Below are 23,710 nucleotides of genomic sequence, written 5' to 3'. Positions count from 1 at the left end.
TAGCTGAGCTATCCTGGGTGTGTTATAGGCCTCCTGGAGCGCATCAGACCTGGCCTGAAGAGGATACTCTAACTGTAGTATCTATAGGATACTATCTATAGGATAACTGTAACACTGCTATGTTTATTACAGCACTGGACACATGCGGGAATTGTTCTCCCAACATGACATGGGTACCTCTAGGAACTCCAGATTTTTTTTATATCTCTCTCAAATACATATGCATGCAACTTCACAATAGGTTCATACATATTCATTCTACTGATTTCGTGTGATATTTGCTGCTAATTCTTCTTTATCAGAAAGAACTCCTGGGTCATGCTGCCTTGTTCTGTCTGCCCCTCTCCTCCTCCTTTATCTCTTGTCTTTTGGCTGAAGCAGTTTCTAAACTGGCAGTCAGACTAAACAGCAAGCTACAGACTTAAAGATGTACATTTCACCTAAATCAAAACAGATTTCTACTCTGGAAAATTTCTATGCTGTCTCACAAGAGGAAAGGGTAAACACACACAGAGGTAAAGGCACAGAGCCCTCAGCCCGGGGAACAAGCTGCCTTCCATCCCAACAGACACATTTGGGAAAACATTTTCGGGACATCTTTGGGACAGGTTTTCCCTCAGGGTCGTAGACTGATCCGTGCCCTGTCTTCCCCTCAACACAGCACACTCCAAGCACCACTGCTCAAGACTTCCCTTCTGTTTATCTGCCTGTTCCCAATCCTCATGTTTTACCAGTCAAATCACAGGTGGTTTGGAGCAGGGCCATTCTCAATCACACCACCCCAAACCCTCAGCAATGCAGCCTAGGATGGTCTTTGGGATGGGAAATCCCAGCATCCCTGCTATCCCAGAGAATGATTTCAGGGAAACAAGTCAGTGAGAGAAAGCAGCTTGTGTGAATTTGGTGAAACTGTAGAAGCAGCTGGAGCATGCTCAGGAATTCAGCTGGGAGGGCAGAAGAAGGGAAGGGATCCCTGCAGCTGAATGCAGAGAACAGCATGGGAGAGGCTTATCACTCTCTACAGCTCCTGAAAGGTGGCTGTGCTCAGGTGGGGCTGGTCTCTTCCACCAGGAATGACAGAACCAGAGCACACAGTCTCAAGCTGCACCAAGGGAAATACAGGTTGGATATTAGGAAAAAGTTTTTCATGGAAAGGGTGATAAAGTTCTGGAATGTTCTGCCTGGGGAGGTGGTGGAGTCCCCATCCCTGGGTGTGTTTAAAACAAGCCTGGATGTGGCACTGGGTGCCAGGGTTTAGTTGAGGTGTTGGGGTGGGTTGGACTCAATGATCTTGAAGGTCTCTTCCACCTGATTCTGTGAATTCTGTGATTCTATGAGGCAGGTGCCTGCTGTGCACTCACCGTCAGCATGTTCTCAGTCAGGATGAGCTCAGACAGGTTTTCACAGTCCCCAATCGACTCTGTCATGTCTGTCAGCCTGTTCTGGTCCACCTTGAGGATGGAGAGCTGCTTCAGCTGACCTGGCCAGGGCGACAAGTTAGGTGTGAGCTGCGCCAGAGAGAAGGATGCTGCTCTACACTCACCTGTGATCCTATCCAGGGTCACACAACCCAACCACGCAGGCTCTGCTTTTCCTCCCAGGAGGCCTGGTCACATGAAGCACCTGCACTGTCCTGCAGAGCTCTGCTCACCTGTCCCACCCACTGCTCCTGCCCTCTGTGGCTGTGTCCATGAATCCCTGATTCCCTGGCACAGACGAAGCACCTGCACTGTCCTGCAGAGCTCTGCTCACCTGTCCCACCCACTGCTCCTGCCCTCTGTGGCTGTGTCCATGAATCCCTGATTCCCTGGCACAGATGGAGCACCTGCACTGTCCTGCAGAGCTCACCTGTCCCACCCACTGCTCCTGCCCTGTGTATGGCTGTGTCCATGAATCCCTGATTCCCTGGCACAGACGAAGCACCTGCACTGTCCTGCAGAGCTCTGCTCACCTGTCCCACCCACTGCTCCTGCCCTCTGTGGCTGTGTCCATGAATCCCTGATTCCCTGGCACAGATGGAGCACCTGCACTGTCCTGCAGAGCTCACCTGTCCCACCCACTGCTCCTGCCCTGTGTATGGCTGTGTCCATGAATCCCTGATTCCCTGGCACAGACGAAGCACCTGCACTGTCCTGCAGAGCTCTGCTCACCTGTCCCACCCACTGCCCCTGCCCTGTGTATGGCTGTGTCTGAATCCCTGATTCCCTGGCACAGCCCAGTTTCTGTTTCTGGCCAAGGAAGCCCTGCAGCATCCCCAGCTGGCAGCACTCACCGATCCCATCGGGAATGCATTCCAGCAGGTTCTGTGACAGCAGCAGGTCTGTCAGTGCCACCAGCCCGCTGACCTCATTGGGCAGCTGCTCCAGTTTGTTCTCAGACACGTCCAGGCACACCAGGCGGCGCAGGTTGCCCAGCTCCTGCAGAGAGAGGAGAGCCCGTGGCTCAGGACAGGGCTGGGCAGGGGTGGGTGTGTGCTCATGGCTTAGGGAGCAGCAAGGCAGGGAAGTTTAGGGAACGGAAGGGAAAGTTTAGGGAAGGGAAGTTTAGGGAAGGGAAGTTTAGGGAAGGGAAGGGAAGGGAAGTTTAGGGAAGGGAAGGGAAGGGAAGGGAAGGGAAGGGAAGTTTAGGGAAGGGAAGGGAAGGGAAGGGAAGGGAAGGGAAGGGAAGGGAAGGGAAGGGAAGGGAAGGGAAGGGAAGGGAAGGGAAGGGAAGGGAAGGGAAGGGAAGGGAAGGGAAGGGAAGGGAAGGATGTGCTGAGCAGACACTCACTGGCGGCAGTGCCGAGAGCTGGTTCCGGTCCAGCCACAGCTCGCGCAGGTTCGGGAGCGCGCCCAGAGTGTCCGGCTGCAGAGACAGGACAGTGAGGGCATCAGCCAGGGCATCAGCCCCTTGCAGGGACAGGGAGAGGCTGCCCGAGGATGTGCAAACACACCACTCTGCACAGCCAGGCACTGCTCTGCCTCTCAGCCCTAGGAGCACACTGGAATACCTGGGCTGGCTCCAGTGGCAAACACTGACAGCACCAGCAGGACTGTGTCACCAGCAATGAGAACTGAGCCTGCAGCACAGCTCTGATGGAGAGCAGCTCAGGGAGCTGGGGCACAAGGGAGCTCAGGGAAGATGCTGCTTCCTGCAGCTGCCTGGCAGGAGGATGGAGCCAGGTGGGGGTCAGGCTCTGCTCCCAGGGAACAAGGGACAGGATAAAAGGTCTCAAGTGGTGTCAGGGGAGGTTTAGGTTGGATATTGGGAAAATTCCTCCTGGAAAGAGCTGTCCAGCCCTTGCACAGGCTGCCCTGGGCAGAGGTGGAGTCCTCACCCCCGGGGTGACGTTAACAGCTGTGTGGATGTGGCACATGGGGACATGGGTTGGTGGTGGCCTTGGCAATGCTGGGAGAGTGGCTGAATTCAGTGGTCTCAGATGTTTTTTCCAACCTAAATGATTCCATGATTCCAGGGGGTTGGAAGTTCTTGCCTTACAGAAGAAATGCATCTTCCTCCTCTCAGACATGAAAATGAACATTTGGGTACCACTGGCCAGCTCAAGATGACCCGGTGGCACCATCAGCTATGACAGACACATGTGCACATCCCACAGCCCCCCAAGCAATCAGGGATTGGAGTTTGCCCCACTGGAGCATGGCTCAAGTGTCACACACCTGTTCTCACAGGTGAGCTCAGCCTGTGCACAGCTAAGCTGCATGAGCCCCTTTGCCTCCCAGCTTTGAAGGGTTTCTGCCAAAACCCACTCCAGAACACAAAGAGGAAGATCCAGTAATAGCTTAATCCACAGCTGCAAATTGCAGAGTACCACAGGGTGGCCCCAAATGCCCAGATAACCTCAACTCTGAGACTGTGCCCTCGCTCTCCACATGCTGAGCCCTCCATGGAGAGAGCCCCTACACTGGGCTACCCTCACTGCCATGGACAACATGGAATGGCCCAGCACTGTGTGGGGCAGAAATCATATCAGAAAGCAGAAAGGCAGGAAGCTGGATGAGAAGAAAAACAGCTGGGGGCAGTGCAGGACAGAGAAGGGAAGCACCAGAGCCTTGCTGGAAAGGAAAGATCCTTGGCAGCCAGACAGGAAGAATCACCATCCCAGAGCCTGGAAAGGACAGGGCAGGCAGTGTGTGAGGCCAGCAGGACACGAGACACAAGGGCTGACACATGGAGAGAAAATTCATCTGGGAATGGTGACTGGGCCATGCTGGGCAGACCAGAACCTCCCCAAATAACCTGAGGGCCTATCTCTTTGCATTTCAGGTGGAAACCCCTGCCAACCACCCGAGCCCCTCCCCAGCAGCCCTCACCTACCAGCACTTCCAGGTCATTGCCACCGAGATCCAACTGCTCTAACTTGACAAGGAAGGAGAGGGAGCTGCAAGGCACAGGGGACAGAGAGATAAAACAAGAAATAAAGAGCGGAAGGTTAGCACCTGGGACACACATTGCACAAATCACACGATCTCCAGCAACTCCTACAGCAGGTGGGGCGATCCTGGCCTTTCTCACGGTCCCTCTGAGCCCAGAACTTTGTGGAGCTGCTCCCTTCCCCACGCCAGACTGTTCACCCCAGGGAATGGGTTCAGAGGCTCCAGCAGCCCCACTGGTACCAGTTTGCCTTCTGCCCCTCCCACCACGACACTCCCTTTGATTAAAAGCACAGCAGCTGAGCAGCCACACCTTGCCATGGCTGCTGCTCCACAGCAAGGACAGGGACCTGGCACGGACTGACAGGCAACAGGAGGGGCTCAGCAGAGGACAGGACATGTGTGGGGGGCAAGGGGAGCACACAGCTGCAGGGACAGGGAGGAATGACAAATTCCACAGCCTTCCCCAAACAGGATGCTCATGCTTCTGAAGAGGAAGGGAAGACAACAGGGCCTGATGTCTCGGGTGAGGGGAGCGTGTACAGACAGAAGCTCACGATGAAGGCACTGCACAGGACCTGTCCTCACCCACACCAGCAGCCCTGAGCACCCCACACACCACACCTGGGGCTGGGCAAGCCCTGCAGTCCCACAAACCCAGGGCTGGGTTCTCACGACATGGTCCAGGTGCTCATTTGTCCCCACACCTGAGTGTGACCCATCCACTCCAGCTCCCCAGAGGGCTGCTGCCCCTCACTGTGTGCCAGCTGCCAGCCCTGCCCACTCCCCAGCAGGGAACAGCTTCATTCTCCTCTTCAGGAACTGTTCCAATAGACAAATCCCCATATTTCTCTGGAAACAGGTCCACCTCTCAAGGCCACCCAAATCAGGGCTGTTGGGGGTGCAATAAAAGGGAGCTGTCTTGCCTGTAAAAACATCTGGGCTACTCAGGAAAATGAATTTCCTGCTGCATGCAGCAGTGGATTTTGAGATAAACTCCAGCAAAGGTTTACCAGCAGTTTCACCCAGAGGATCCTGTAGCACAGCACTCCTTCACCATGGATGTACACCAACTCTAACTCCTCTGGAGGTGATGCAGCCCTGACTGTCCCTCTGCACCTTCACAACTTGAATTCCCAAAACAGGAGCAAGTGACCTGGGGAATCCACATCTGGGGGATCCACAGACAGCCCTGACTGCCCCTCTGCTCCTTCACAGCTTGAATTCCCAAAACAGGAGCAAGTGACCTGGGGAATCCACATCTGGGGGATCCACAGACAGCCCTGACTGCCCCTCTGCTCCTTCACAGCTTGAATTCCCAAAACAAGTGACCTGGGGAATCCACATCTGGGGGATCCACAGACAGCCCTGACTGCCCCTCTGCTCCTTCACAGCTTGAATTCCCAAAACAAGTGACCTGGGGAATCCACACTGATGACACCTGGCAAAAGGTCTCAGTGTAGACCCACCCTCCACCATTCCATAAGAATCCAGGAGAGCTGCCCTTCCCAAGTCTCTGGCTGCGTCCCCTCTGCATGGGAGAAATGAGGGGTGATCACCAGCTGCACAAGCTGAACCATTCCAGAACTCAGGCAACATCAGAAGGCTGACCAACTACATGGAATTCTGGCAAACAAAGGTCACTGCAAGCTGGACCTTTCCACAAGCTCTACAACAACAAAACACCAAAAGGACCCTGATGCATTATGCTGCCCCAAACTCTCAGCACTGAAGCCCACCTATCAATCCACTGGGCTCAGGAACCCTGGCAACAAAGCATCAGCCATTTCTTGCTTAAGTCATTCTCCTCTTTGGCAAGGCCCCCTGATCTCATTTAGAGCTGTTTTTAGGCACAGTGTGCAGCCAGAGTCAGTCCCAGGGCCTCAGGCAGAGAGCCCCACAGCATCACTGAAATGGGTTTGGCCATGGATTCCCACCTTGTGCTCAACTGATACCTCTGATCAGATCTACCTTGGCTTCAAGATCCACGTTCTACTTCTGGAAACCACCCCAAAACAGAATTTGGGGAATTGGGGAAAGATGAAAAGAAGCTGAATTTGCATTACAGAGTGAGTATCAAGCCTGCATTAACCTTCCAGTGAAAATACCAAAACGTCACAGCACACTACAAGCATCCTGCTGGATGGCACCCAGAACTACCAAAGGGCAACATGGAGCACTGGGCAAGAGAGATCTTCCCAAAAACCCAGCACTGGGCAAGAGAGAGCTCCCCAAAAACCCAAGGGCTGTGGGCCACAGACTGAGTTCTCAGGACTCCAGAGACTTGGTGGCTCTGAGATGGCCAAAAGCTATTGGCACTAACTTCTCTGCTGTGGTGTTGATGGATTTTTAGGACAATGTGAGAGATGAGAATTTGACTCCAAGTTCTCAGAAGGCTGATTTATTATTTTATGATATTATATTAAAAGAAATTATATACTAAAACTATACTAAATAAAGAGAAAGGATACAGACAGAAGAATGAATTATAAAAACTCATGACTCCTCAGAGAGTCTGACACAGCTGGCTGTTATTGGTTATTAAGAAAACACAATCCACATGGAACCAATGAAAGAATCACCTATCACATTCTAAAGCAGCAAAACACAAGGAGAAGCAATCAGATAATTATTATTTACATTTTTCTCTGAGGCTTCTTAACTTCCCAGAAGAAATCCTGGGAAAGAGATTTTTCAGAAAATATCACAGTGACACTCTGAAGTTTGGAAGGCCAGCCTTGGATGAAGCTGCTGCACCTCTCTGCTGACATGGGGTAAGCCAGCTGTGGTACCTGCCAGTGTGAGCACCCAGAGCAGGGACAGACAGCAGAGCAGCCCACAGCAGGACCCCAACTCCTCTGCTTGCCAGTTCTCAGCCCAGAATAAGTGTCCAAGGCCAGGCTGGACGAGGCTTGGAACTCCCTGCACCTTGGAAGGTGTCCCTGCCCAAGGCAATAATGGGCTGGAACGTGATGAGCCTTGAGGTCCCTTCCAAGCCAAGCCATCCTGGGGTTGCAGGATAAGGAGCTCTAACCCAGACTGTCCTCTGTGGTGACACTCCACGTGGGACCACCTCAGCTGTCCCCTCCTGTCACCTTTCTGTGACAGAGCCACTGCTGGGCACAAGGGATGTGCTGGCTGGCATCAGACCAGGCCATCTGTGATTCTTATCTGTGCTCCCACGGGGGGAGTGCCAGCAGACAAACTGAGCTCCTGCAGGAACTGTAAGAGAGCTCTGAGGACAGGTGACAACAGCCGCACACATCACACCTTCACTGAGGAGTTCAGGTGGCCCCAAAACAACTGCTGCTCAAAAAGGAGTCAGCAGAATCCTGTCAGTGACACCCAAGGAAAGCTGGGGGAATCATCAGTGGGATGCATAAGCAGGCAGGAAATGAGCTGACAGAGCTGCTGGAGGGCAGGAAACTCAGCAAACTCTGATGGGCCAGAGCAAAGACTGAAGTAGCAACTGGGCAGTTCTCCACGTGCATCCACCTGAGAGCACCACCTCCACCATGAACCATGTTCCCTGCCAGGAACTCATCCCTATGCCTGACTCCAGCATGAGGAACAACACTTACCTCTTCTCCCTTGCTGGCTTAGCTTTGTCTGCTGCAGGGGAGGCAGGTATCCCATCCAGAACAACCAGGAGGGATATCCAACAGAACAGATGTCAGCAGCAAAACAGACCCTTCAGCTGTGCTCCTCAAATCCTGGACCTCACTGTGCACAGAGCTCCTCCTACACCCCCATCCACAGTTTTCTCTTTCTTTCCAAAAGAATCCATCGCCTGCTCCACCTCTTCAGGAAAAATGGGGTTCTCACTATTTCCAGCAGCATTTTTTGGGAACCCTGCCTATTCTGAATCAATCCTTACACAGGCTGAGTACAGGCTCTGAACATCCTTTGCTGCTCTCCAGGCCTGCACCATCCTCTCCCTCCTCACCCCAATTTAAGGAAATCCAGCAAGGTGCAGCCTATTTGTGCCCAGCCTGAGCCCTCCCAAGCCAAGTGATGGTGCCTGCACTGGTCCCTGAGGGAAATCCAGCAAGAAGGACCAGGCAGGAGACTCCTGCAGCCCCCAGACAGACACTCACGTGGGGAGAGTCTTTAGCAGGTTCTCACGCAGCTCCAAAGTCACCAGGTTTGCCAAACTGCAAGAGAAAAGGGAGCAAGAAAGCCAGGTTCACTGGACAGGGCTCAGGGATACAAGGGGCTGCTCATGTCCCTTCCCTTGGCACCACCCCTGGTGTCCTGTGCAATGCATGGATGTGCACACGTGGATGGAGATGTGAACAGCAACACGATGAAAATGGCTCTGGTGGACACGGGTGCTTGCTGCAGCCACAAGGAACAACACTGTGCTCACACTCAGGACAAGGAACACGCTGCCACAACAGGACTGTCTGCCCAAAAAGGTCAAACCCCTCTCATGAGGAAAGGCAAACCCCATGGGAGAGGCACTGCACCCCAGGAGGCCACTGGCCAGCAGCATAAATCTGAATCAAACGTCATCAGGCAGCCCACACCTGCTTGGAAAGGGGCAAATGGGCACTCAGAACACAGGGGAAAACTGGATTTGAGAAGACTGGATCAATCCTTGCTGTGCCACAAACCCCAGCAGGAGAAGCAGCTGGGATTAGTAGGAAGCTCTTTTAACAACCCAAAGCTGCACCTGGCTTGTCCCTCCAGGTCCTGCCACTGTCCTGGTGCCAGCAGCAAGGTGTCCCCAGCCCAGCCCCTCCCCAGGGGCTGCCAGAACAGGCCATACTCACTTCCCAATGTCAGTGGGGAGGCTCTGCAGGGACACATCGTTCAGGGCCAAGTGGCCCAGGCTCCGGAGCTGGGTGAAGCCCTCGGGCAGCCTGTGAGAACATGAACAGACCCCGTTAATGCTGTGTGCAAAGCACAGAATGCCCCAAAACACTTAGATCCACCAAAGCCAATCTCATCCCAGTTGGCATCAACGTGTGGAAAGGAGAACAGGAACCATCACCAACCCTGGCTGCTGATCCAGGACAAGCTCTGCTTCCCAGACCACAAAACACACTTGCACCAGGCATTACCTGTCCAGGATGGCAAACCCAGCCCTGCAGTACCTGAGCACAAATCCCAGACTAAACCATGCCATGGGAGCACTTACTCTTGAGGAAAGGAGGGCTCCCAAGCATTCCAAGTGCCCAAAACAAAGGGCATCCCTGCAGATGACACTGCAGCATTCCCCAGGGCCAAGCACCATCACAACACACCCAAGGTGTGACAGAACAGGGGAAAAACCCTGGAAGGAAATTCCTGGAGGAAATTCCTTTGCTTCCACAGGCAGCTCATAGAGCCCCCTCAGAACCCACCCCCCAACTCATCTGAACCCTGAGCAGAAAAAGCTCTGACAAGTAACTCCTGCTGCAGAAGTGCTGGTCACTCCTGTGGTACAGGGACTGTCACCAACAGGGAGGGAAGCCTGTCCCACTCCAGCAGGGCCTGGGACCAGGAGAGGGAGCAGAGCCAAATGTGCCTCAAACCTGGGCAGCACCTGCCCTGAGCACAAAGGGACAGCTGGGGCCACAGTGGCACCTGCAGGGACCCCTGCGGCATGACACCAGTGCCTGGAAACGTGGCTCACTGAGGCAGGGGAGCCACACTGAATGCCAAATTTATGTATTAAAAGCTCCAGAGTACTGAAAGACAATTCCTGCTTGGGCACAGCTCTGGGCACTGAGGGAAGAAGGGTACAAACCATGGCTGTCCTCAGTTCTGAGTAACAGAGAGTGGAAAAGGGGCTAAGAGGGGGCAAAAAGGGCTGAGAGTGGGGCCCAAAAGGGGGTCTGGGGTGCAGAAGATGGCATGCAGGCTTTTTCTGCTCTGCATTCTGGTTTGTGACCAGTGCAAAGGGAGTGACAAACTCATTGCAAGAGGACACAAGTCCTCACTGCTGGCACCAGCACAACAGCAGCTCATCACCCACAGCCCCAGGCCCTGAGGATGGAGCTCAACCAGCTCCTCCACCACCAAGTGTTCCAGTGCCAGGAGAGTGCCAGGAACACTTCCAGGCACAGGAGCCTCTCCAGGGCCAGGAGAGCAGACACTGCAGCTTTGGAAGAGGCAGGGCAACCCCAGCCTTGGCCTGACAGGGACGCAATTACAAGATGAAGATCAGAGAAAGCCAGGCACAATGTGCAATTCCACTTCTCCTTCTCAGCTGGACTAACGGGGTGCACGTGCCTTCCTACCTGGAGAGAGGATTCCCACTGAAGTCTGCGATTTCCAGGGATTTGCAGAACTTGATGCTTTCAGGAATTTCTGGAATGTCTGGAAAAAAAACAGGTGAAAGAACAAAAGAGGCCTGAGCAAATGGGACAGCAGGTAGTGGTGGCAGCCTGAGACACGTCGGAGCAGAGGAGTGCTGAGGGCAAGGAAGGGCACAGCTTCTCCCCAGCCCGGGGGCACTGTGGGGTTTGGGCACTGCTGCTGCCCAGCTCTGGCCTCACCGTTGCGGGAGATGTCCAGCTCCACCAGCTGCATGAAGTTGGCCACCTCGGGGGGCAGCCTCTGGATCTCATTGTCGCTCAGGCCCAGCTTGCGCAGGTTCAGGAGCCTGAAGAAAGGCTGAGACAAAGGGACACAACAGGGTCAGCAGCAGCTCTGGGGAACACCCAGAGCATCCCCCCGAGACCTGCCTGCTCCCACCCAGCACCCCATCCCACCAGGGGCAGTCACTGCGTGGATCAGAACCCCCATGAAGGGCTACGAGGGGTTCTTGTACCTGCGGGGTGCCCCGACAAAGGTGAGGAGTGACAAATCTGACTCCACGTGCTTAGAAGGCTCATTTACTATTTTATGATCTATATTATATTAAAGAATACTATAATAAAGAATACAGAAAGGATACAGACAGAAGGCTAAAAGATACTAACAAAAAACTCATGACTCTCCAGAGCCTCACACAACTTGGCCACAATTGCCCAATAAGTAAAAACAATTCACATGAAACCAATGAAGTAACCACCTGTTGGTAAACAATGTCCAAACACATTCCAAAGCAGCAAAACACAGGAGAAGCAAATCAGATAATTATTGTTTTCATTTTTCTCTGAGGCTTCTCAGCTTCCCAGGAGAAGAATCCTGGGCAAGGGGATTTTTCAGAAAATATGATGGTGACAAGGGATGAGGGTACAAGAAAAAAAGCATGAATGAGTTTAGGTTGATCACCGATTTAGCTTTTGGGACCCCACTGCTCTCCTCCCTCCTGCAGAGGACACAGATCACACATTGCCTGTTTCCTACATAACAGCTCCCCTCAGGCTCTGAAGCCCAGCACCACAGGGAAGTCACCTGGAGCAGCTTGCAGCAGACACTTGAATTTGTGGGGCAGGTCCAGAAGGGCCAACAAAGGAGAAACACAAGGAACGCAGCAGCCCAGAGAGCTGTCCCTGCTGCTGTGCAGCACGCTTGGTCAGGACATCAGGGGCAGGTCCCCACGCCATCAGGGACAGGCTTGTGCCAGGTGGAAAAGGCACAGGTGAGCTGTCAGCACGGCCCCAGGTAACACTGAACTAGACAAGGCACAAAAACTCCTTTCTAGAAACACCACAGCCATAGGAATGGTGGCTGGAAGGGCCCTCACAACATCTGACTTTTCCACACACCCCTTGGGGCTCCCAGGAGTCCATCAGCTGCAAATGGCTAATTCCAGGATCCACCAATCACTCCTCCAAGTCACCACAGCCCCAGCGAGCTCAGTAAACACAATGTACTGTAATTATCAACTGACCACATACTGCAGCTGATTCTAACCACTGCCAGAGGTCAGCTCCTGGACAGGATGGGAACCAGGGCTGGGGTGTTTGCTGCATTTCCTGGAGTGTTTCGGAGCACTGGGAACAACAAACAACAATGTGGGGCCACTGCAGAAAACACTCACAAGCGACCGAGGACAAACTCAGGTCTGTGCAGGGACATGCACAGGCCATGTCTAAATTACATCACCCCGTGCTTGTCCTCAGCAGAGGCAGGGAGGGGTCACAGCAGCGCAGGAGAGGCAGCCCTGGGGTCATCCTGAGGTCCCAAAGCACAGCCAGAGTCAGGGCTCCTCCTGCAGCCCACACTGACAGGCACCAAACCAGAGCAGGCTCTGAACCTCCCTCCTCAGGTGCCTTTCCAGGTGCCCACCTGCACAGGAGCTGCTGGGCAGAGATCCTCAGGAACTCCTGGTGCCTTTCCAGGTGCCCACCTGCACAGGAGCCACTGGGCAGAGCTCCCCAGGAACTCCTGGTGCCTTTCCAGGTGCCTTTCCAGGTGCCCACCTGCACAGGAGCCGCTGGGCAGAGCTCCCCAGGAACTCCTGGTGCCCACCTGCACAGGAGCTGCTGGGCAGAGCTCCCCAGGAACTCCTGGTGCCCACCTGCACAGGAGCCGCTGGGCAGAGCTCCCCAGGAACTCCTGGTGCCTCTCCAGGTGCCCACCTGCACAGGAGCCGCTGGGCAGAGCTCCCCAGGAACTCCTGGTGCCCCTCCTGGTGCCCACCTGCACAGGAGCTGCTGGGCAGAGCTCCCCAGGAACTCCTGCAGGTACCTTCAGGGCTGGGGCACCCCCAGGACCCCCAACACTGTGGAAAATGAGAGCACAGAGCAGACAAGGGAGGAGCAAGCAGAACCCTGAGAAGATGCACAGGGCACAAGCGAGCTGCTCCCCTCCTGCAGCGACAACCAGGAGCTCTGCAGGTGTACCTGGAGCAGTTTCTGCACACACCCAAGGCTCTGCAGCTCCCAGCCCCACAGGACACACTGCTGGGCACAGGTGTGTATCTGAGGGGCACAAACCCCAGCACAGCCCCTGCTGCTGTCCTGCTTCCACTCTGCACAGGGGGAGTGACCAGGCACCAACAGCACTGATGGGAACTTCACACCTCTCATGTCCTAAAGAATTATAATAATTGTGTAATGAGTAAATAAATTTAAAAAATAACCCCTCTCACCAGCTCATCAGTGGCCCTGTTTAACTCTGTTTATCTAATGCAGACCAGCTCAGTGAAAAGGAAGTGGGTGAAAGTCTAAATGACAACAAAGGTCCAGGGGAGCAGGAGTTTACAGACTTGATTTGCTATTGTTTCCTAGAGCCTTCTCCTAATTTTAGAATGCAAGGAAATTCCAGACAAGACATGGTGCTGGCCTGCCAGAGTCTGCACACTGGAAAATAACCACAGGGGCTGAGCACCCCAGCCCAGGCTGCAGCACTGCTGCCCTGGCACAGGTGGCCTCAGAACACATCTCCACACTTTTAAATGATGTTAGGTTTATTAAATGAATAAACCCAGGCTGTGCGTGGTGCAGCAGCTCCAAACTCCTTCCTTTTTCTTAGAATAAAGGTTTCTAAACCCCCTGGCACTGCCAGAGCTGGGCACAGCCCATGTGCAGAGCTGCAGGAGCTGCGTCCCACTTGGCAGAATCACTTACACTGGACTGAACAAAACATTTAGATGTGACAAAAAAAAAGTAAAACCAGCCAACAGCCATCAGGGGTAGCCAGAAAAACAAACGTGAGAATCACAGTGTTTTCGTGCCTGAATGCAGGATTTACATTTGCCAAAGAGAGATGGCAAGAGGATGTGACCAAGAGCTGCAAACGCTGCCTCTGACATGAATTTCCACGTCATTTCCAGCTCAGTATTCTGGGAGCTGAAGACTTCAGCTCAGCCCAACAACTCAAAGCAAAGGCTGCACAGGAGATTCACTTGTGACACTTGAAAGTGAGAACAAACTGATTAAAAAATTCTTACTAGAACTAAGAGTGAAGCCTTGATTACACGTCTCTGCAGACTGGCAATTATCCCTTTTGCTAATCAAAGCTTACCCCAATTCCCAGAGCTGACAAAGCAAACCCCTGGATTTGGCACCACATTTAATATCTCAAATAAAGAGAAACTCCCCCAGCTTCAACATTTTCCGATTTATAAAATAAAACACCACCAAATCTGCCCAACCCAGGTCCCTCAATGTCCAAACTGGACTCAGAGTACATTAAAAATAAAAGTTTGAAGAAAAAAAAGAAAAAAGGTAAGCCCAATCTCTCCCTGTTTCCTGGCAGCCCAAAGCCCACAAGGACCAGCACAGAAATATTCCAGCACACATGAATCCAGAATCAGCACAGGAATATTCCAGCAGCTCAGAGTGTGATGGAAGTTATCACTAACAAACAACAAAAAAAAGCTAAAGATTAGGGGTTACCAACATAATAGCAGCTGGGTGTAACTGGGGGAAAAAGCCTTTGCAAAGCAGGGTGCATTACAAAGATATTCTCTGTTGAAGCATGGGAGTATTCACAGGGTAGATAAGGCAGAAAACAGCTACAAAACTGTCCTACAATTCAAATTCAGGGACATGAGCTCTTACAACACCCAGAGCAGCCACAGTGCAGCCAACTGGAAATATATGAAATAGTCACTAATTAGGGACAGGTATAAAGAGTCTGTAAGAAACCATACGCCAACAGATAGGAAATGCTCCACAAAATGACAACATTGCAAAAAAAGGCAGAAAACTGTGAAATTCAGGCTTCAGCGGGTTTTCAGATGTAACATCCTCCCTCAGCAGCCCCTTGAGAGCCAAATGTATGCAAACACATCCAAGTGTTTTTGCTAAGTTCTGAAACTAAATTCAGGTACTTCAGTCTTCTAAAAAGTCAAAAAAGGCAACCCAGACCCATGGATTTTTCAGTCAAAACAGACTGAGCTATAACCTGATATAACATCCTTCCAATGCTTTGCATACCACCCATGATATACATGAAATAATTCATGTTGGAAGGTACCTGGGAGATCTCCAGTCCAGCCTCCTGCTCAGGACAGGATCAGGATGAGGCAGGGCAGGCTGCTCAAACCATGGGGGATGGCCCAAAACGCCTCTGGGCCCCTGGCTCCACCAAATAAAGATCCCCCCAGGGCAGCCTCTTGGCTCCAGTGGGTCACAGGCCTCTGTGAAACCAATAAAACCCCTCAAAGACCCCTCGCTGCTGCTGCCAGTCACATACTGAGGGGGTCAACAGCACCCATGAGATGGAACCAGCAGAATCTGGGGGTTCCTCGTGAGCCAAACCCTGCCCAGTGACACCCCACAATCCCTACACACCCACAAGTCCCACAGCTCCCCTCTACAGACCTGTCTCTTCCTTTCTGCATCCTGTCCTTGTCACAGGGTGGGTTTTTTCCCCCTAAACTGGAGAATGGAGACACCTGGAACTGGGTTTTCAGTGCTGAACTCTGTTTTGACTGGAAGTTATGTGATGGCAGTTTTGGGGTGCCAAACCATAGAAAGGTTTGGGAAGAAAGGGACCTTCAACACCACCCAGTCCCACTTGTTGCCATGGGCAGAGACACGTTCCACCAGCCCAGGTTGCTCCAAACCCCATCCAGCCTGGCCTTGGACGTTTCCAGGGATGGAGCAGCCAGAGCTGCTCCGGGGATCCTGTGCCAGGGCCTCCCCACCCTCCCAGGGAACAATTCCTGCCCAATATCCCATCCATCCCTGCCCTCTGGCAGTGGGAAGCTGTTTTCCCTTGTGCTGTCCCTCCAAGTCCTTGTGCAAAGTCCCTGTCCAGCTTTCCCGCAGCCCCTGCAGGTACTGAAAGCCTCAGTAAGTTCTCCCAGAGCCCTCTCTTCTCCCAGCTGAACAATCCCAGGTCTCTCAGCCTTTCTTCACTGGGGGGTGCTCCAGCCCTCTAATCATCTCTGTGGCCTCCTCTGGGCCCGTTCCAACTGGCTGATCTATGCAGGAGCGAGAAAGGATGAAAGCCCCACGCAATTATTAGCGAGCCTCTTGATCCAGAGCACTGCATTTGGCATCAGTTTATGGAAGAGGAATACCCAGTGCTGACAGCAGGATCACAGGGTGACAGCCAAAGCTGTGCCCAAAATGAGCCCTTCCAGGTCAGACTGCAGCAGGCAAGCACTGTGTCCAGTTCTGGGCCCTCAGTTTGGGAAGGATGTTGAGATGCTTGAGAGTGTCCAGAGGAGAGCAATGAGGCTGGTGAGGGGCTGGGAACACAAACCCTGTGAGGAACGCTTGAAGGAGCTGGGGGTGCTCAGCCTGGAGAAGAGGAGGAACACAAGCCATGTTTGAAGGAGCTGGGGCTGTTCAGCCTGGAGAAGAGGAGGAACACAAACCCTGTGAGGAATGTTTGAAGGAGCTGGGCTGTTTAGCCTGGAAAAAAGGAGGAACACAAACCCTGTGAGGAACGTTTGAAGGAGCTGGGGCTGTTTAGCCTGGAGAAAAGGAGGAACACAAACCCTGTGAGGAACGTTTGAAGGAGCTGGGGTGCTCAGCCTGGAGAAGAGGAGGAACACAAACCCTGTGAGGAACGTTTGAAGGAGCTGGGGGTGTTCAGCCGGGAGAAAAGGAGAACACAAACCCTGTGAGGCACGTTTGAAGGAGCTGGGGCTGTTCAGCCTGGAGGAGAACACAAACCCTGTGAGGAATGTTTGAAGGAGCTGGGGCTGTTCAGCCTGGAGAAGAGGAGGAACACAAACCCTGTGAGGCACGTTTGAAGGAGCTGGGGGTGCTCAGCCTGGAGGAGAACACAAACCCTGTGAGGAATGTTTGAAGGAGCTGGGGCTGTTCAGCCTGGAGAAGAGGAGGAACACAAACCCTGTGAGGCACGTTTGAAGGAGCTGGGGGTGCTCAGCCTGGAGAAGAGGAGGAACACAAGCCATGTTTGAAGGAGCTGGGGCTGTTCAGCCTGGAGAAGAGGAGGAACACAAACCCTGTGAGGAACGTTTGAAGGAGCTGGGGGTGTTCAGCCTGGAGGAGAACACAAACCCTCTGAGGAATGTTTGAAGGAGCTGGGGCTGTTCAACCTGGAGAAGGGGAGGCTCAGAGATGACCTTTTGCTCTCTACACCTTCCTGAGGGAAGGCTGTAGCCAGGTGGGGTCGGTCTCTTCCACCCAGCAGCACTGACAGAACCAGAGGACACAGTCTCCAGCTACATCAGGGAAGGGATAGGTTGAATATTAGGAAGAAATTTTTCACTGAAAGAATATAAAGCACTGGAATGCTCTTCCCAGGGAGGTGGTAGAATCACCATCTCTGGGTGTGTTTAAAAAAGACTGGACATGGCACTGGGTGCTATAGTCTGGTTGAGGTGTTAGGGCATAGGTTGGACTCAATGACCTTAGAGGTCTCTTCCAACCTCATTATTCTGTGATTCTGTGGGGCAGAGCCAGCCCAGCCACGCTCACCCTCAGAGGGGAGGCCAGTCCTGCCCCAGGAACATTCCCACACCCCACACGGGGCTGGACTGGGGTTACCCACAGAAACAGGAACAGGCTCAGCCGGTTTGGGAAACCAGACACACTGGTAGCAGCACACACAGCCTCCCCTGGCAGACTCACCTCTGGCTCCTGCGGAGCAGGGGAACACCTGGGCAGCCCCAGGCACCCGCGGCTGACCCTGCACATGATTCTCCAGGCTGCCCAACACCCATGGCAGAGCTTTCCAGCCAGCAAGGGGCACAGGCACCCAAGTCCCTGTCCCTGGGGAGTCACGAGGCGTGCCTGTACCTCGGGCAGGGCACAGCTCCAGGTCCACAGGGAAGCAGAGTGCTCCCAGGAGGAAGGAGATGCCCACCTGAGCCAGGAACAACCCTCTGCCCTCATAACCCTGTGTGGCATGATGGGCCAGCAGCAGCAGCAGGATGGGTGGCACTGGAACAGGCACTGGCCAACATCAGGATAAAGAGACGAGCCACTCCTGAGCAGGGACAACAGGACCCCTGTGCTGTCATTACAGTGCAAAGGTTCCATATTGCCAGTTTCATACCTCCTTGATGTTTCTTGTAGGCAGCTCCTCTAGCACCGACTCTTCCTTGTCCTTGCAGTAGCCAACTGACTCCAGCTCCCACCAATCCACTCTTTTATAACACTCTACTTATTTGCTACAGGTGTGGCCTGTTAACATCAGGCCTGCTCTTAATCTTTAGTAATTTGGGGATAAGATTACATTCTATACCACCTTCATTTACCCATACTGTATCCCCCTACACCCCTTCCTCACTCCCTGCATGGGGAAACAACTGTCCTGCTCCAAACCTGCAGCAGGCACCTCCTGCCCTGCCCCAGAGACTGAACCTGTCCTCATAGCCTGGAGCAGCACCAGGCAGGCGTCCCAGGCCCTGCAGACTCCAGAACAGAGCTGCAGGGCATGTCCAGACAGCAGGGGATGTTCTGGAGAGCCAACAGCCCCAGAACAGCAAAAGGTTCTGGAGGAGGGACAGGCTGTCAGGGACAGCAGCTCATTCCAAAAGGCAACCTGCAGCACAGATCAATGCAGAGCCACGCAGGGGGAGAGGCTGGGAGGGACCTGTTGTCCCAGGTAGTCCAAGCTCTGCTCAGAGAGAGGTCAGCTGCAGCACCTGGGGCAGGGTGTGCACACACAGCAATGTCTTGTGACATGCACACACAGCAGAGTCACACGTGACACGCACACACAGCAGTCACACACATGTACTCACACAGCAGAGGCACACGAGACATGCACACACAGCAGTCACACACATGTACTCACACAGCAGTCACATGTGACACGCACACACAGCAGTCACACACATGTACACACACAGCAGTCACACACATGTACTCACACAGCAGAGGCACATGTGACACGCACACACAGCAGTCACACACATGTACTCACACAGCAGTCACACGTGACACGCACACACAGCAGTCACACACATGTACTCACACAGCAGTCACACGTGACACGCACACACAGCAGTCACACACATGTACTCACACAGCAGAGGCACACGAGACATGCACACACAGCAGTCACACACATGTACTCACACAGCAGTCACACGTGACACGCACACACAGCAGTCACACACATGTACTCACACAGCAGAGTCACATGTGACACACAGCAGTCACACATGTACTCACACATCAGAGGCACATGTGACACGCACAGCAGTCACACACATGTACTCACACATCAGAGGCACATGTGACACACAGCAGTCACACACATGTACACACACATCAGAGGCACATGAGACATGCACACACAGCAGTCACACACATGTACACACACATCAGAGGCACATGAGACATGCACACACAGCAGTCACACACATGTACACACACAGCAGAGGCACATGAGACATGCACACACAGCAGTCACACATGTACTCACACATCAGAGGCACATGTGACACGCACAGCAGTCACACATGTACTCACACATCAGAGGCACATGTGACACGCACAGCAGTCACACACATGTACTTACACAGCAGAGGCACATGTGACACACACAGCAGTCACACATGTACTCACACATCAGAGGCACATGTGACACGCACAGCAGTCACACACATGTACACACACAGCAGAGGCACATGAGACATGCAGACACCGCAGTCACATGTACTCACACAGCAGTCACACACATGTACTCACACAGCAGAGGCACATGAGACATGCACACACAGCAGTCACACACATGTACTCACACAGCAGTCACACACATGTACTCACACATCAGAGGCACATGTGACACACACAGCAGTCACACACATGTACACACACAGCAGTCACACACATGTACTCACACAGCAGAGGCACATGAGACACGCACACACAGCAGTCACACACATGTACACACACAGCAGAGGCACATGAGACATGCACACACAGCAGTCACACACATCAGAGGCACATGTGACATGCACACACAGCAGAATCTCAAAGGCCTTCCAAGCCCATTCTCTGTCCTTAAGGAACCGTCTGCAGCAGGTTCCATGCCCTCTCTGCCATGACCAAGCCTTCAAGTTGTGTTTCTCCAGCTGATGTGACGTGTCTGTGAAGCTCCCAGCAAGAGTGCTGAGGCTGCAGCAGAGCCCCAGGACATGAACAAAGGGCTGCTGGAGCTGTTAGGTGATCTAAGAGAACCACAGTGTCCAGCGATGCCAGGAATTCAGACACCACCCCCACGTCTCCCTCCTGCTGCAGCTGATGCTCGGCAGAGCCTTGGTCCGCCCCCCACTCACTCATTCAGGCAGACCAAGAGGTGGAAAATGAAAAAAGGAGAAAGGACAATGGATAAAAGGCTCAGGACAAACCCTCTGAGCCACCACTCAGCCATGCCGTTTCCCAGAAACAGCCAAGTCCCAAGGGCAGGCCTGGAAAGCCAGCCATGAGGACTGGGGACAGAGAGGCAGCCTGGCTCTGGGGTGACAGTGCTGGGCCACCACAGCCACCCCCACGCTGGCCCAGGGGGCTGCTGCAGCTGCTCAGGCAGGAGGGGGAACGGGCTGCAGGCCTGGAACACCCCGATGGAGCTTGGCAGGGTCAGGGACAGAGGCACTGAGCTCCCCTGGCAGCCTGCTGGTGCCTGCAGCAAGCACCGAGCCCCGTGCCCATCCCTGTGCCCACAATGGCAACACCAGCCCTGGGTGCTCCTGTCCCACCTGCAGGAGACGCATCTGCACTGCCAAGGAAACACAGAAAGCGTCTGGCTGCTGAGCCCGGCACCTGGAAAACACCAAATGTGTCTGCATGCGAGCTGATCCCCCCCTCCCAGGTCAGCACCACCACTCTTGTCCAAACCTTTGTTTTCCTGAGGCTACAAAAAAAGGGTTTCTGGCCAAACCAGGGCTAAGCTCCAGCTCTCCCTTCACCTGGTGCCTAATCTGATCATGCCATCGGAGCCAGGACATGGGGGAGTCTTTGCTCCCCAGCATCACCTCATGTCCTCACCTGTACCAGAGCCATCCCCATCGGTGAAGACACAGAGAGGAGGACAGACAGACAGACAGCTGGGCTACTCCACCAGTTTCTGTGGAGAAGGAGCCATGCAGTCCTCAGCACAGACAGCTTTTGGAGCTGCCTTGGCCCCAGGACCCTCCAGCCAACAGCAGAGAGGAAAGGGGAGGCTGCTCAGTGTCCCCACAGGCTCTGGGGACATCCCTCCCCCAGCCAAGCAGCTTTAGGCAGGTTCCAGTGCAGAACCTCTGCAGGTAACAAACAGCAGCACTGCTGGAGCAGAGCAGGACATGTGTCAGGGGAAGAGGAGGCAAGCACCAGCTTAACCACAGCCACAGCAATGTCACACTCAGGCCAAGGGCTCTGGAACCAGGTGTGACAATTTGCACAGCTGCAATCAGGAACAGACTCTACACCACAAGCACAATCTTGGCTCTGGAATGGGACAGAGACTCTGCTCCTGCAGCCAAACCACCATGGTGCTCCCAGCTCTGCTGCCCAAACAGCAGGGCTCAGACACCTCCTCTCTTGTAGGTATCCTCTCCTCACGTGGGGCACCATTTATTAGTGCTGGTGTTTGGCACCAATTAACAGCAGACTCAAACTAACTAGCACCATCAGTTTATTATCCTACAGTGAAAAAAGCTTTCATACCTTCTCTGTAAACTTCCTGGGCAGCTCCACACAACATTGCCTCCTTCTCTCCTTCCCTCTTCCTTCTGCAGGACCAGCCACCTCCTTCCTGTCCCTTGCACAGCCACCCGACCCTGTCTGTCCCTCACAGCACATCCTGACCCTTCCTGCTCACAGCACAGCCAGCAAACTCTGACTCTGAAGGACTCTCAGACAGCTAACCCCCTCTTTTCTAACACCCATCCTTATTGGACACAGCTGTGGCCTATTAAGGGCAAGGCTGTTCCCAGTCTTTGGTAATTAGTACAGCTGCAATTCATCAGGGGTGAGATTGCCTTCAGCACCGTCTCTATTCTTTTACAACCTGTTCTCCCACACTCCTCTTCCTCAAAAACAACCTGTGACAAGCCAGGCTGCCCCAGACACCAGCCCTGGGCCAGCAGTGCTGGTAACATGTGATTTTCTTCAGGGACTGAGCACCCCAGAGTGCCTGTTGTGTGACCACTCCTCCAACAGGAGCCAAGGGGCTCCAAGGCAGAGGTTTTGCCAACCCTTCAGCCCTGGAAGTGCCCATGCTGAGGTGCTCCTCAGTCTCCTCACCCCTCATTTCTCCTCAGAGAATTTCAAGTCCACCTGTCCAGCCCTGCTGGAGCAGTCCCTGCCTCCAGCAGGACAGCACATGTTTAATTAAAGGCAGAATCAGACTGTGCAGCAGGAAAATAATTACAATGTTCCTTGTGATTCACCAGCAGGAAGGCCTGCTTCCCATGCCACCATGGGCTGGGCTCCTGGATGAGCTCTGAGTTTGTCTCCAGGCTGGATGAATGCATGGGACCCTGCACTGCAGGCAGGAGGTGTCTGTCCATCCATCTGTCAGCATTGCAACACAGCAGCTCCTCAAATGCTGGCAGCAAAACCAGCTCATGCATCTGAGCCTTGTGTTTCCTTTCTATTTTCCTGGTTAAACATAGGCTCGGCATGTTCCTCCTGTCCCTGGAGGAAGCAGAGCTGCTGCATGCTCCACAGCTGGGCACTGGGACACCCAGCCTGCCTCAGACACCTACAGGTGAAGTGTGAAGAGAGCTGGGGCCCTCCTTCCACAGGTGTGCTGAGAGATCTCACACCTGTGCCAGTGCCTTGTCTCTGGGGGAATCCAGCCTGCGACAGAGTCAGGAGGAGCTGGAAGCAGTGACTGCAAAGCAAAACAGCAAGGAGCTGATCAGCTCTAGGGTGAAACCCAGCACTTCCCAGTGCTCAGAGGCAGCATGGCACAGGTGAGGCCACAGAACCTGCCACACCTGTGTGCCATGGCTGGGCAGCCCAGGCCCAGCTCCAGAGGCTGCACAGCTCCCTCAGCAGAGCAGGACTCACCTCCAACAGCCCAGTGCCTCCAGGTAACATCAGTGCAGCAAACCCAAGAGACACCTCTCCCTACAGACAGAAACCAGGAAGGCAATGGTTCTTCCCAGAATAGCTCAATCCAAGAAGAATCACTGAAATCTGATGAGGATAACTGAGTTAACCCGAGCTGAGGTCAAACAAGCTATCACACTGCCGAGAGGTGGGAACATCAGTGTGGAGCTCCAGCAGAGCAGCCCCAGGGGCACCCTGGTGCCACAGAGAGGGCACCACAGCCACCATGCAGGTGTCCTTTACCTGGGGACTTGGTCTGAGCCACCTCAGGCACTGGACACAGACCAGCTGCCCCCCAACACCACACCTTCCCAGCTGTCCCACCCCACCAGGGCTTCCTTCTCCCCTCCTCAGCATTTACAGCCACATCCTGAACTAGTTCCAGGCTAGTGAACTGTGGCCTGGAAACAAAACGATCTTTGAAATGGGATCTTGTGAAATAGAAAAGAGACTCTGGAAAGGAGATATGATCAAATGAAATGCAATTGAAAAAAAATAACCAAAAAACCCCCAGAAAATCCAGAGATTTAGTGACTACAA

At 53.6% G+C, this 23,710-nt stretch overlaps 1 protein-coding gene across 4 annotated transcripts in view; it reads right to left on the bottom strand.

The window, feature by feature from the left end:
- Window positions 1-23,710, bottom strand: part of SCRIB (scribble planar cell polarity protein) — a 141,551-nt gene that overhangs the window by 104,812 nt on the left and 13,029 nt on the right. For all 4 annotated transcript variants that reach the window (XM_066571285.1, XM_066571286.1, XM_066571287.1 and 1 more), the window contains exons 2-9: window positions 10,856-10,973; window positions 10,598-10,676; window positions 9,146-9,235; window positions 8,468-8,524; window positions 4,315-4,378; window positions 2,770-2,844; window positions 2,273-2,417; window positions 1,362-1,480 (exon numbers count right to left, since the gene is read on the bottom strand). In XM_066571285.1, coding sequence (XP_066427382.1) covers window positions 1,362-1,480; window positions 2,273-2,417; window positions 2,770-2,844; window positions 4,315-4,378; window positions 8,468-8,524; window positions 9,146-9,235; window positions 10,598-10,676; window positions 10,856-10,973 — 747 coding nt within the window. The remainder of the gene's footprint in view (window positions 1-1,361; window positions 1,481-2,272; window positions 2,418-2,769; window positions 2,845-4,314; window positions 4,379-8,467; window positions 8,525-9,145; window positions 9,236-10,597; window positions 10,677-10,855; window positions 10,974-23,710) is intronic.

Source organism: Molothrus aeneus, unplaced genomic scaffold (genome assembly GCF_037042795.1).
Source record: "Molothrus aeneus isolate 106 unplaced genomic scaffold, BPBGC_Maene_1.0 scaffold_43, whole genome shotgun sequence".
Lineage (NCBI taxonomy): Eukaryota > Metazoa > Chordata > Aves > Passeriformes > Icteridae > Molothrus > Molothrus aeneus.
Note: the sequence above shows the minus strand (reverse complement) of the source record. Positions and strands in the feature narration are given on the sequence as shown.